This window comes from Bipolaris zeicola, assembly GCF_000523435.1.
Source record: "Bipolaris zeicola 26-R-13 unplaced genomic scaffold scaffold_196, whole genome shotgun sequence".
NCBI lineage: Eukaryota > Fungi > Ascomycota > Dothideomycetes > Pleosporales > Pleosporaceae > Bipolaris > Bipolaris zeicola.
In genome coordinates this window covers 1-13,469 of record NW_006912245.1, presented here as the reverse complement: position 1 = coordinate 13,469, position 13,469 = coordinate 1, and the positions used below count along the sequence as shown (strand labels likewise).

Below are 13,469 nucleotides of genomic sequence, written 5' to 3'. Positions count from 1 at the left end.
CTTATTGGAGTAACTCTGGCTACTGCGACGACGTTTAGGGTCGGAGGTTCCGTTGACACCGATGTGCCGAGGCTGAGTTGAAGGATTCGTCTGTGTGTGCGTGTTCGTGCTGTCGAAGTCGCGCCGGAGATCTTGGCAGTCGGAGGCGTCAAACTTTGGACACTTCCGCCGTTTGGTTTCATCTTCACACGCCCATCGGCCATGGTACTCTCTCTATGTAGTAGTATGCTGTTGAGCGGGCGGTGGGCGGATAGCGTCTTCCGGGCCCGTAACCCCGACCAATGGCCGCATGTGACATGTGACGGTGAAAGGACCATGCTCGTTTGGGCTAGATCTCCCGGACGCCCTCCGCAGCTTCCTTCCCCGCATGCTGCACTTGCCCATCTCCAACTCCCCCAATGGCTGTCCCATTGCCACCAGCGTCCAACCTCCATGCCATTCTCCTCGTCACTAAGTCGCGCTCGCTAGGGCCTCGTCTCGTCTTCCACTATCCCCCACTGTCACCATCGGCAGCCGCTCTTGCAGCCGCCAAAGACCCAGCCTGGTTCCGTCACGACGCGTCGACAGTAAGCGGCGAGTCGCGCAGCTCAGATAGCGACTGGGACAGCAGCACCGACTCGGATGACGATAATGATGTCGAGATAGGGAGTCGTACGAGCGGCGGCCGAGGATCCGGAAGAACCTTGACCGGCCGAGTGAGCGACAGATCCAAGCTTGGCGCTGGCGTATGGGGCAAGCAGGAGACCATTGACGAGGAGGATGCCGAGGAAGATGATGACAACAGCAGTCGAGAACGCAGGGGAAGGGGAGGCGACCATGATTGGGACACCGTCTTAGGCTTCAAGACGGACGCGCTCGAGAAGATGCTGAGTCCTAGCAAGGACTACAACAAGCGGCGCTTCGAACTGGGCGTTGAGAGCATCGTCTTCGTAGGCGCGCCCATGTTTGTAAGAGAGGATGGGCTATGGAAGAAGCTCAAACGGAAGAAGAAGAAGAAGCGATCCGACAAGGAGAAGCTGGAAGATATTCATTTGGCAAAGAATCTGCCCACCACGGCTGCCGACGATGACGACGATGATGGCGCCGATTCTCCCGATCCACCCCCCAAGCCTGCTCCTGAGCCATTTCGATACCCAGAAGGCTTCGAGCCTGGCTACGGGCATGACTCCATGTCTAGTGGACCATCGGCAGCCCCATCGGAAGCTGGCTCCGACACTCGAAGCAACTCGACTACGCACGACAATGACCCGGACATGACCATGTTCAATGTTGTCTTTGTGCTGAATCCGCCCGTCCTAGAGTATCAACAGCGCGTCAAGGAAATGTATGACAACGTCACGCGCAAATATGCAAAGGCGCTCAAGTACGAAGAGGCGCGCTTCCAGTACGTGTGGAAAGAGTCTAAGCGTATCATCGACATCAAACAGCGAGCAAAGGAAACCAACGAGTCTCTCACAGAAACATGGCGCAAGATTGTCAACACGTCGCCCCTTGCCAAGTCCATCGCAATCATGTTTGATGCAATATCGCATGACAAGATTGCGCACATCCACTTTGATGCTACCTTTAACACATCGTTTCAGATACCTCAAGCGGACTCCACGCCATATCTGCCCAACGCCATGGAACCGCAGATGCCAGGCCTATGGCTAACAACGTCAAATGTTGTCCTCGAGGATGACGAGGCGCCTATGACACAACATGCTGCCTTGCTGCTTCTTGAAGATGCAGAGGTATTGATCAAAGACCTCGGCGGAGATGCATCAGGCAACGCCGCTGCTATAGCCTTCTACATTCGTAATATCATCCCCACCAAGTCACTTTTGAAAATCTCCAAAAGACACAACATTTCAGCCCACGACATGGAGTATATAGCGAGTCACCTCGTCTATTGGCGGCGGGCGCGCCTCATCGCACCCCTGTCACCGCGCGATACATACATTGTCAGTCCAAACGCCGACATGACAGTGCTTCCCGCCGCCATTGCTGCCTATTCACAACGCTTTCCTACCTTGCCCACTTTGCCAAAGATATTGAGTATGCTTTCTGGGACACCCCGGCCATACAGAAGTTTTATACCAACAGCTGAGCACCGCGACGCCTATATGGAAATTCTAGCTTGGCTGATGCGAGGTGGCTGGGTGACGCAGTTACGTACCTTTGCCTGGGTGCGTGTGACGTCCGAGATCAAAGCTCAAGTTGCCACGGAAATGGATCGCGAGGAGCGCATCAAGAAGGCGGAAGAAGCGCGCAAAGAATTGCTCGGGGAAAATGAATCAAACGCGGATAGTTTGCTTTCTAACAAGCGTAATAGCTTATTGTCTTTGAGCTCTGCGAGGACGTCGTCACCATTACGACGCACCAGAAGAGATGGAGAGGACGACATGGAAGCGAGCACAATTCTGAGCCCACGACTTTCGTCCACAGCAATGACACGCAGCTCTTCTGCGCGGACAGGCTCAGACGCCGGAAGCACGACTAGTCAACGAACAACAATTGCGCTCAATCCAGCTCAACGAGCCGAATCACCATCACACATTGGTCTTCGAGAAGTCAGGCCGCATCGACCCTCGCCACTGCACTTGAAGCCTACTTCTCCCTCTCCATCTCGTAATTCCATCGTCTCCCCGACATCTCCCCTAGAGAAACTGCCACCCATGGATCCCTCATCCTTCACCCATACTACTATTCTCTCGCCTCAAAAGGCATCTTCGCTCGAGGCCCGATGGCTGGACAAGATTGCGCAGACTTTTGAAGAAACTGGAGTTGAGTCTGCAAATCCAAGCCCTCCAAAGAATACCGATGGTGGATTTGGTGGCATAACGGGAAAAGAGCTAAGAGAAAGCTGGCCAATGCTCTTGAGACATTTGGATGGCAAGCATGCGATTGAGGACGTGTCAGCCAGAGAAGGGATCAAACGGAAAAGGGTAGCGGCACTGTTTAATGCTGTAAAAGAGAGAGGGTGGTTGGTTATCACACGGCATTGGTAAGATGGGGTTATTCTTGATCAAAGTGATACCCGTTTCTTTACGCTAGTTATATGTTATGTCTAATCACCAAATGGGTGTTGGAATACATAGCCCATTGTAAGCATGTTAGATATTGTATACTTTGGAACCTATGCCATATGAATCATATCATCACGAATGTGAAATGCCAAATCCAACTTTTAAGAATTAGTAATATGAACAGTGTAGAGGCTGATTTAGAGTGTCGACCTTTCATGCGGCCCGAATGCGCAATGCACGTCATCCCGAGGTTGCAAGCGTCGCAGCGCACAGGCCAGCGACCAGTCAATTGCGCTAAGTTTATCCAAAGCTCACTCCACCACAAAGTACACATCTATTTGCGCCGTTCCTGTGTCTTCGTAGTGTACCGGATACATTCTACATCTGGTTAATCCATTGCGCTAAACAAACACGTCGCTACTATGAGTAATCTCGGTGGAGCGGGTTTGGGACAAAAGGTCCAGAAGCCAAACCCGTAAGTGCGCCTCAATGCGCCCGTCGCACATTACAGCAGCAAAGAAGCCAGCAGGACATTATGCCATTATATGGTTTTCTCAAATAGGTCTTTGACTGATCAAAAATATAGACCTGAACGTGGCTCATTTCCTCTTGATCATGACGGTACGTTTTGTCAGGACTTGTCTCTTGTTTTTCGGGCTCGCTTCCTCTATCATGTCTATTATCTGCGTATCCGACTTCAGCCGCTGACAATCTGCTTAGGAGAATGCAAAAGCATCATGATGTCATATCTACGATGCATCAAATCCCACCGGGGAAGCAACGATCCCGAATGCCGCAACCTTTCCAAGTCATACCTCTCTTGTCGCATGGACCGGTACGTAGACTGCCCCGCCGGCTCTACAACTATACTCTTGCGCTATACTAGGCATTTATATAAAAAGGACTTGGCTCACATCTGTTGTGGTAACAGGAACCTCATGGCACCCGATTCTTTCAAAAATCTAGGATTTAGCGATGATAACGACAGCCCTCAAACATTGCAGCCCCAAGATCAAAGCATCACTCCGAAAGCGTAAACAGGATCGTCGAATCAATAAACTTAAGGGTTCATGCAGCCTGACCAGCAATCCTATAGCATGTGAATAGCCGAGCCGCCATACGAACCCCACTGCTATCCCTTGCTACTCTGTTCGACTTGGCAGACCGTATTCGCCACCGGTTGAGACCCGCCATGCGCATCATGCAACTGCTCAGCAGCCGTGACAGGTTACATTGACAAGACGACATGCATGCCAGGGCACGGGGCATGAGACACCACATGGGCCGAAAATGGGGGCATGGGAACTGAACTGAAATGGCTAACGACGGACGTGGAACCAGGATTGCATGCAACAGAGGCAGCATGGAAAGGACACTTACACCTATAGATACAGTAGGCCAGCTTGGTGCACCTAGATGCTTGCAAACCTTTCAAAGGATGGGCTGTGACCAAGTGCGCCACGACAGGTGGAGAAACAGCGCGCAGTTCAAAGGCCATATGACTGCTTTTTCCTTGAGGCACCCTCTTTTTTCTTTTGTGTGAGTGGGGGGTGTAGGAGGGGGAGGGGGAGGGGGGATGTAAGAAGGCGGGGCTTCAATCCTACATACAATCACACCTCTCTTTTCCTTCTTTTACTACCCCAAAAACTATTATTACCGAATCTAACCTCCATCAATATCACCCACAGTATTATTCTGGCAGTCACCAAGAAAAATAGTCCACACACCCGCATATATACATACATACTCCCGCATCCCATGCAACACCCACAACGTAACCATCACAACCCATCTCTAGTTAGCCAAAAACAAAAAGAAAGCCACACAACGCTTGCCGTCACAACCGAGACATGTCTCTCCCTCTCCCTTTGTCACCCCCCCCCCCCCCGCAACGATCCTAGATCTAGGACCCTGTTTCTGTCGATCGCCCTTGAATGTGCGACTGTTGTACAGAGAGAATGCCGACACAAGAGAGTTTCCAAGCAAGTAATCGGCATAACCCCACCCACCTTTACTTTCACTACTACTACTACAGCGATTGTCAGATGCCGATTTTTTTTCGTATTGTGTTACGCATCCTGCACCCCCTTTCTGGCGCGTCTCGTGGCGCGACGGCGACGGCGGCAGTGACGGGGGTCTGTGGAGGGGGTAGTAGGTTGTGTAAGAGGGTGTTTGTAGAATAGCGGGAGAATGAGAGTGAGAGAGGTTTTAGTTTGGTATAGCCAATACGTGATTTCTTTGTATGTATGGAGAGATATAGTTGTGATGTCAACTCTTCTTGTTTTAACGTAGAAAGTGTTGTCAACGTATTGTTAGAATGCTACTAGCATGTAAAGAGCGAGAGAGGTCGTAGATATGAATGAATTCTAGCATAGTCTTCATATCTACTACAGCTCTAACCGTGTCATCTTACTTTTGGGTATATCTAGATACAGCCCCGTAAATTTACATACCATCCAAATCACTTTACTTTCATCCCACACCCTCCCACAACAACCAACATCTCCATCCCCTCATCCTCGCATACACGGCTACCTGCATAACCCCCCCGCCACTCGTAACACCGCACCCGCTTTTCTCACCGTGCGTCACCCCAGTTTCCGTGCTTCCAACACCACTTTCCACCTGATTGGCTGCGGGTCTGCAGACCGGGTTCCCTTCAAAACGCCCTTGGGAATCGATCGGCGCGGGTTGTTCGTACAGAAGTGGTGTACGTAAACGCTATTTTTTGGAGGGGGAGAGGGAGGTGGGGGAACGCTTGTCTCGGCAAAGGGGTTGGGTAGGGAGACGATGGTGCTGGGAGAAGTGGTTTGGTGAGGGGGAGGGCGAGACATGAGCTCTGCCACCTGCCACTAGTCGCAGCCTGCGTGTATATCGAAGTGCGAGAATATTCGCCACTCGTTATCACGCATTTAGGTTCCTCTGTAACTCCATTCCTGGCGTGAGACTTCCATGATAGTCCTTCCTTCCTTCCTCCACATTCCCCCCCCCCCCCAAGGCCAAGCCCAAGGCATCCCCATATTCCGTCCGAGACACACACACACACATATACACAAAAACAGGTACCTAGCCTTTTGTGCACTGCCCCCACTCGTCTACCTCAATCCCGTGGGAACCAAAAAAATTCAAGGCCACATCGTCACCTCCGATAAAACTATGTAAGAGGGCACAAAAAGAAGGGTTCTTAGTCTACTCGGGGCGGCATAAACCTCCGAAACCCCCATTTCCTCTGCCTCACTTTCATAATCTATGACATCAAGACCTTGAATTTTCATCTCTTTTTTTTTCCAAACAAAATCGCAGGGACCAATGATTCAAAATGTGCAGTTGTTGAAATCTGGCGTGATTGCCTATGGGCGATTTGAAGAAATCGCGTTCTCGTAGAGGGACTTGCCTAAACTTTAAAAAGTCTCAGCCTTTCCGGGATTTCGAGACATGGGTTGCCTGAAACCGGTTCCCCGGTTGTTTATCGCGGTGAACCCTTTTCAGATAGCAGGGAACTTTATCGAGGCGTCATGTTGGTTGCCCTTTATGACGCTTAGCTGGAGGACACACACACCAAGACCAACAAGGGCGTGGCTGCCTGCAGCGCTAGAGAGCCTCATACTAGGCGACAACAACACAAAGCACATGTCGAAGAAGTTTTGTCATGTCATGAAATTGAAACTAAAACTAAAACAACTGGTGCCTAACGAAAACAGAACGCAAGTGAACAAACATTCCCAAACAGCCCATAATGACGCAGAACCTCGTCTTCCCCAGTAACATCAGCGTCAGATACCACAAACGCCATAAATCGAACACGCCGATCCATGCTAATGATGTAACCTCACTGTCCAAAACCATATATTAAAAAAATCAGAGTGGTGATATGCAAACCTGAGCCGACGAAACAAACAGTACATGCCATAGATATCCGAAGAAACATCAGTCAGAGAGATAGCAAACAAAGGGCCATAGATCTGCCAGAAAAAAACATAGCCATAACCTTGGAAACAGACAAATGAGATTGCCATGTAATGGGTGATGATGGGTGTGTAGAGCCCGGCGTTGACATCGTAAAGACATGAGGACTCGGTAGTAGCCTAGATTCGTAAGGAAGCTCCAAGGACGCCGGGGTGATGATGTATCATGAGTGGATAGAGATATTACGCAACGAGATGGGAAGTGCTGTGATGCAAGCGGAAAGCTTTGTCCGTCCTTGTCCAGCAGAGACGGTACACATGGGGCCGTCACATGGAAATGTTCTTCCACCGTGCGGATAGAGCCTGACTGTGGTGACTCCAGGGTATGCATACAGCAGGATGCAGGAACGGATGCGGGGTATCGCGGGGTATCATAATGAAGGAATCGGCGAAAAGACAGACAGGCCAACAGTAGGAAAAAGACTTCTCAAAGGGCCTCGCTTCAGCCCATGTCCATACCGTACTCGTCTTCCTCCTTCAGGCTAGTCCAGTACTGCGGTTGGTTTGATCCGGAGCCGCTACCAGTGCTTTGCATGCCTGGGCTAAGGCTCTGTGGTGAGACGCCGTTGAGGGGTTCACCAGCCAGGTTGGTGTGCTTGGGTACTCGCAGGCCTGAGCCGGGGCCGCGCGAGTACCTGAAAGTACCGGCGCCATTCTTCTCAAGCGCATCAAGAATTTCCGTCTTCATGCGCTTCTCGTCCTCGGACTGTTCGACAGTCCACTCTTCACCAGTTGCTTGCTGGAGTCGTGCAGCCAGCTCATCGCATTCCTGAATCTTCTTGGACAGCATCCACATGAGATCACGTGTCCAGCTAACGGCACCATTGAGAATGTCACCCTTGTTAGGACCCTTGTCCTTTTCTTCGATTGGGAGACCTTGTGTAATGTTACCGGCTGCTCGCCTTCCACTTCCACCAGCTAGAAGTGATGTGGCTTGTGGTGGTGACATACCGCTAGTGGCCATGGTAGGTGAGAGTGGGCCATTGTTGTTGATGTGCTTGCGGATCTTCTCATCCTCAAGACGGTGCTGAGGTACAAGACGAGACAAGTCGTGGATGCGCTCGTTGATATTGTCCCTGCGGCGACGCTCCACCAAATTGTGGGACTCACGGCGTCGGCGCTTCTTAGCGTCGGCATTTTGACCAATATCAACTTTGGCGGGGAGTGAGTTGTGCTTGCCCGAATGTAAGACGTCAGTGATCTGCTGGTGGTGCAGACCGCCAGTGTGGGGTGATGCCGTAGGCGAGTCGATCCAGGAGTGGGCACTTCCTGGTGTGCCCTCCCACTGGCCAGACATGCTCTTGTGGTGTCGGTGCATGTTGGTCATGATGGGTTGGGTGTTGGTGAAGTTGCCCGAGTCGGGTGTACCAAGGTGGAGGCCAGCCATAGCAGGCGTCTTGGGCGACATGGGAGCCCGGTTGTCGGAGGTGGTCCTGCTCATTGTGATACGCTGGCGCATGGAGCCAGTTGGCATACTGCCGGAAAAGCTCCTCATCTGCGATCCTGATTGGTACTGGTTGAAGTCAAAATTGCCGGGGTGTACAAAAGGACTGTGAATGGGTAGGTCGTCTGGGGTGTTGGAGTAGACCTGGTTCACGCTGGCATTGTTGGCGTGGCTGTGGTAGTAGTCCTGCTGTTGACTCATCTGGTCCTGAGAAAAGTTGTTGAAGCCAGGCTGCTGCTCAAAGGTGCCAAGCGACTCGGCAAGCTCGTCGTCGGCAATACCAGCACCACCCTGCATGTAGCTGTTAGTGCCAAAGTGGTTGCCCATCATGTTTCCGTTCATGTTGAGCTCGGAAGGGTTGATGCCACTGGCGTTCTCGTGTCCGGAGAACTGGGCGTTTGTGTATTGTTGATTCATATCCAGGCCATTGTGGCCCATGAACCGGCTGTTGAAAGACATGTCGTCGACTTCTTCTTTGATATATGGTTGAGGTGATCCTGTACCATTCATGTTGAAGATATCAGCGTCTAGCACGTCGTCAGAGGGGGACTCGAAGCCAAGGTCCAGCCTCGCAATCGGCTTCTGGGGAGAGTAGGAAGAGGGAGGAGTGAAGAGAGCGTCCGCTTCAGGGACAGTTAGTATGGTTCCGTAGTACATGATGGAAATGGCGGAACGGAAAGAATGTACTGAGCGAGGAGAATCCGCCGACGACGAGTAGAAGGAATGATATAGAAAAGCGAGAGATGCAGATCAAGTGGAACAGAATGGTGCTCTCATGACAATGTAGGATAAAACAGACGTTACCAAAAGGCGTACTTACTAGGCTTTGGCATTACTGTGGGTTGCAGTATCCCAGAAATGTGGATGTGTGTGGCCGAGGGCGGTTGCTTGTGCCGAACGTTGAGATCTGAAACGATCTATCGTCGGCTCAAGCCAGTGACCAAGGGAAGCACAAGACGGCCTGTGTCCCTATATGGGAGTTGACAGACGCTTGCTATGTGGTGAGCACAAAGAGGGCGCGAGCAAGCTAAGGGAGTCTTTGGAGCGACGCCTGATACTCGCTAGCAAGCCTCTGGTCTTGTTGGGAGGGAGAAGCTAGTGTTTGTCTGTGGGAAGGACATTAGCACCATGTTTGGCATGGACGAGTCATTTGTCACGGAAGGTACTCACTTCACTTGTCCGGGCAACGGATACCACGGGTTGGATGTTCCGGAGATGGTTATGGGCGGGCGTGGGGGAAAGCAAGGATACGGCCTATCTTCGGAGCCAGATTGCGGGCTGCGACAGGTGATTGTGGTTGTGGGCCCAATTTGGATACTGAGAAAGACATGTCAGCGCACAGTCCAGCAGGGCAAGTGTTGGGTGGTTGAAGGGTCGGGTGCATGCGTGTGGCGCACAGATGGGTAACCCGCGAGGCAGGCAACGGAGGACGACAGCCGTGCTGCACGCCGGCACTATGGGGACCGTGGTACGGGAGGACCAAAGCAGCGAAACAGTGTCACTGCTCCGGGGGTGGTGTTGGGGCGTTTTTTTTGTTTACAGCCCAGGCAGCCGAGACTGGCCCAGGCTGAAGCGCAGCACGGGGATGGGGAAGGTGGTGATGGTGGTGGTAATGGTGGTGGTGAAGTGGTGGTAGTGGTAGTGGTGTTTGTTCAAGGAAAGAGCACCGAGCAGCGTTGACTCACCTTGGATACCAGCAATGCTCAATGGGGAGATGGCAGCTGGAAGACTCGGCTTGTCTGTTGTGAAGAGAGGTCGAGGGGACAAGTTGGAATAAAAGCCGGCTATCAGCTGGGTGTGCAGGAGGGAGCAAACTTGGCGGTTGGAGAGTGAGGTTGAAGGTAGTGGTGGTGGTGATGATGGTGGTATGTAGTAGTGGCGGTGATGATTGCCGAGGGGAGCCTGTTTGTTGTCGACGGGGGTGAGAGCGGGGTGAGGCTTGGATGGGCGTCGAGGGGGAGAGTGTGTGTGGTGGGAGTGGAGGAGAGGTTGTGTGCGTGGTGGGATGCGCAGTGAGGGCTTTGGTGCAACGCGGTGGAGGGGTGTGGGTAAAATAGCAGGAGTGGGCTCTGGAGTAGGCGGTCCGGGGGGGTTAGTGGTGGGGAGGGCGGTGGCAGGATGTTCCCAGCAGCAAGCGGTGGATGAAGCGTGCTAGGCGCGGTGCAGGTTGTGGGCGATGGTCGGGCCCAGCGTGCAACAGCGATGCAATGGCTGCCGCGGCTCTGAGAAGAGGAGAGACGGACGGGGCAGGCAGCTCAAGCGAGCGAGGGAGCGAGGGAGCGAGGGCGCGGTGTGGGAGGAGGCCCTAGGCCGGAAGGCGGTCAGAGAGGGTCGACTTGTTAGCCGGGGCGCGCCAAGCAGCTATGGCCGGCCGGCGAATCAGTCCGTGGCAGCGAACTACTAGCCGATGCCGTGTGGCAGCGGTCGAGGACAAGCGGGCGTCCAGTGGGCGTGGTTGCAGCAGCAAGCAGAGGCAGAGCAATGGCGACAGCCGCTGCAGTGGTTTGCGCAACCCGGCACCGAGCGGGTGACGTAGGGCGTAGGCGGCGTTGTGAGATGGAAGGCCGGGCCGGAAGGGTACGATACTGCGCGCGCTGTATTGTATGCTGTGTGTTGTCTTGTGTTGCGAGAGGGGCGGATCGGATGGCTGTCGGTGTCTAGTGTAGCGTGTGTTGTGTGTACGTATATATATACATATATACTATATATATATATACATGTACGTATGTATGTATGTATGTAATGTAATGTAATGTAAGACGCGGATGATTACTACTACTACAACTACTATGTAGCATGCATCGATTTGCAGCGAGGGCGAGACAGACAACAATTATTGGGCCAACAACGGACGCGGCACGGCGGCATAATATACTCTGGCTCAGCAACGAGCAACGCGCCTCTCTGCTTGCCGTGCCTCTGCCTGTCGCGCGTCGCATCAGGACGAGGCAGTCTGCAAGCCGCAAGCCCACCGTCCAACCCTGGCGATGCGGACACCATCCGGTTTGCAAGTGGCCTCGTCTGGTCACTTGCAAGCCGTCGTGTCTCAGCTACCCGGTCCTGCCAGCCCTGGTAGACGATGCGCGATGTGACTCACTAGCAGGCCCGCAAAGGACGTCATCTACCTGTTGCCCGACTTTCCAAGGCAGCCCTGCGCCCGAGGGTGTGTGTATGGGTGTGGGTGTGGGTGTGTGTGCAAACGGCCATGTGTGTGTGTGTGGGCGGGCGGGCGTGCGTGCGTGGTGTGGGTATGGGTGTGGGTGGGCATGTGTAAGGACCACGCTAACCCAACTCGGCCGCGTGGTTCACCCAGCATTGCGAGTCGCAGCGGGAGGCGATCGCGCGCTAGTCGCTGCAATGGCCCAGCAAGTCCAAGAGTGTGCAAAGCATGGCAGGCTGGCCCTCGCACAAACTCGCACCAGCTCGCAACAACAGGCGGCGCTACTCCCTTCCTGGCCGGCGAGCAGACTACATTCCCATCTCCCATCACCGATCTGCTCTGCTCTAGTAGCTGTAACCACCGCCTGCCCTTTCCCAGCCAATCACCCCGGCCACAGCCACACCTCCGCCCCCCCCGGCCACACTCGACGCCCTCACCCTCGCCCTCGTCCTCGCCCTCGCCGCCTCGTCACAAGCCTCGTCCACCCTTCACCGTGTCTGAGACGCCTGTCTGACTCCTGCCATTGGGTCTCCGTCGCCTACTCCCAGGTCGACTCCTACTATACTCTACTATACTTTACACCGCACGGACATCATCTGCACGAAATCCTCCGGTCCGTGGGCAGTTGTTCCTACTCGAGCATCCTCCCACGACTGCACGCATACTTGCAACCCCGACTCCCATCGCCCGCCGCGCCAAGCACCTCCTACCCACCTCTGCCAAAAGTCCCGCCCTCTACGGCTACGGCACTTGCCTAGCATCCCTACTATCTTCCTACCCAAGGCCCGATCCTCTCTAGGTGTCGCCTGTTGCGGCTTCTCCCAAAGCTTCGCTGGTACCCAAGATCCAAAGTCGCGTCCCCCGCGCCCACGCCTATTTCTGCTAGTCTCCATATACGCTCGCGACCGCCGCGCCCCAGCAGCAGGTTTCTTCTGCTCAACCACACGGCGCTAGCATCTCGTGCTCCTCCGCCCTCCACCGCTACAACCCTCTCCCACAATGGCATCCGCTTCCTTCCGAGAATCCATGAACTCGCTTGGCTGGTCCAGGCGTGAGTCGCAGGCCCCCGTGAGCACCGCGCCGCCCTCGCTGCTCGACAGAATACAGAACCTGAATCCCTTTGGCGAGGGAGGCTATGTGCGACTGCCTACCACCGAAACAAACCCCGGCGCCCCTCTGCCTGCCCCGACGAGAAGAGAGGAAGAAGAGGGCTGGTTTGCGCGTAAGTTGCTCCTTCCTTCCTTCCTCCCTTCCTTTCCCCCTTCTGCTCTGCCAGTGGCAAAGCACGTCCACCTTCCTTACGCGTCGTTTCGCGCCTCGTAATCCCCCTGCTCTACTTCGATTGCGCGATGTCCTTCGATCTTATATATTTCCCTTGCAAACACCGATACCACCAACTGGTCCATGGCTCGTGGTGTCATCAGCCGACGATGCTTCCGGGCTAGTTTCACATGCACAGCCTTGCTTCTTTGTCTCCGCATCCACATTTTTTCACGGCACATGGCAATGTTGAAATGAGCATCCGCCCAGTAGTGGGATTCCCAGTTTTTCCCTCTGTCGACCTGTCACCTGCTCCTGCTTCCTGCACCCGGCAAAGTCGCCGCGCAGCCAACCGTCAATGTGACAGAAGGGAGTTCCTGCGTCACCCATCTCGCATGCACGACGCTTGCACTCTTTCCTCTGTCTTTGAACAACGTCCCTCAGTGCTGACCAATACCCGCAGTAAGTCGGTGGGACCGATTGCTCGTTTTTGGCGGCCTGCTCCTTGCTGCCTTGGCCATGTTTGCTACATGCATTGGCCTCATGTTTACGCCTGTCTTTTTGGTTAGGCCACGCAAGTTTGCCATCTTGTGAGTTATCTGCCTCCCCTCACAGCCCCTCCCCCCCTCCCC

The 13,469-nt window shown here is 53.8% G+C and overlaps 5 protein-coding genes across 5 annotated transcripts; 3 read left to right on the top strand and 2 right to left on the bottom strand.

The window, feature by feature from the left end:
* Positions 1-398: 398 nt before the first annotated feature.
* COCCADRAFT_39952 (uncharacterized protein) lies at positions 399-4,045 on the top strand (the record flags this gene model as incomplete). Its single annotated transcript, XM_007717794.1, has 3 exons — positions 399-2,874; positions 3,729-3,843; positions 3,940-4,045. 3 exons carry the CDS (start codon positions 399-401, stop codon positions 4,043-4,045), a joined length of 2,697 nt encoding a protein of 898 aa, XP_007715984.1.
* A 3,370-nt stretch (positions 4,046-7,415) lies between these two features.
* Positions 7,416-9,074, bottom strand: COCCADRAFT_39951 (uncharacterized protein; the record flags this gene model as incomplete). The annotated part of the gene is made up of 1 exon (XM_007717793.1): positions 7,416-9,074. One exon carries the CDS (start codon positions 9,072-9,074, stop codon positions 7,416-7,418), a length of 1,659 nt encoding a protein of 552 aa, XP_007715983.1.
* Positions 9,075-9,871: 797 nt separating this feature from the next.
* On the bottom strand, positions 9,872-10,069 carry COCCADRAFT_105828 (uncharacterized protein; the record flags this gene model as incomplete). The annotated part of the gene is made up of 1 exon (XM_007717792.1): positions 9,872-10,069. A coding segment is annotated over one exon (198 nt), but the record flags the coding sequence as incomplete, so codon positions are not given.
* Positions 10,070-11,134: 1,065 nt separating this feature from the next.
* Positions 11,135-12,335, top strand: COCCADRAFT_29260 (uncharacterized protein; the record flags this gene model as incomplete). The annotated part of the gene is made up of 2 exons (XM_007717790.1): positions 11,135-11,144; positions 11,230-12,335. The coding sequence occupies 2 exons, from the start codon at positions 11,135-11,137 to the stop codon at positions 12,333-12,335; spliced, it is 1,116 nt and encodes a 371-aa protein (XP_007715980.1).
* Positions 12,336-12,576: 241 nt separating this feature from the next.
* Positions 12,577-13,431, top strand: COCCADRAFT_105836 (uncharacterized protein; the record flags this gene model as incomplete). Its single annotated transcript, XM_007717791.1, has 2 exons — positions 12,577-12,799; positions 13,301-13,431. 2 exons carry the CDS (start codon positions 12,577-12,579, stop codon positions 13,429-13,431), a joined length of 354 nt encoding a protein of 117 aa, XP_007715981.1.
* Positions 13,432-13,469: the final 38 nt, after the last annotated feature.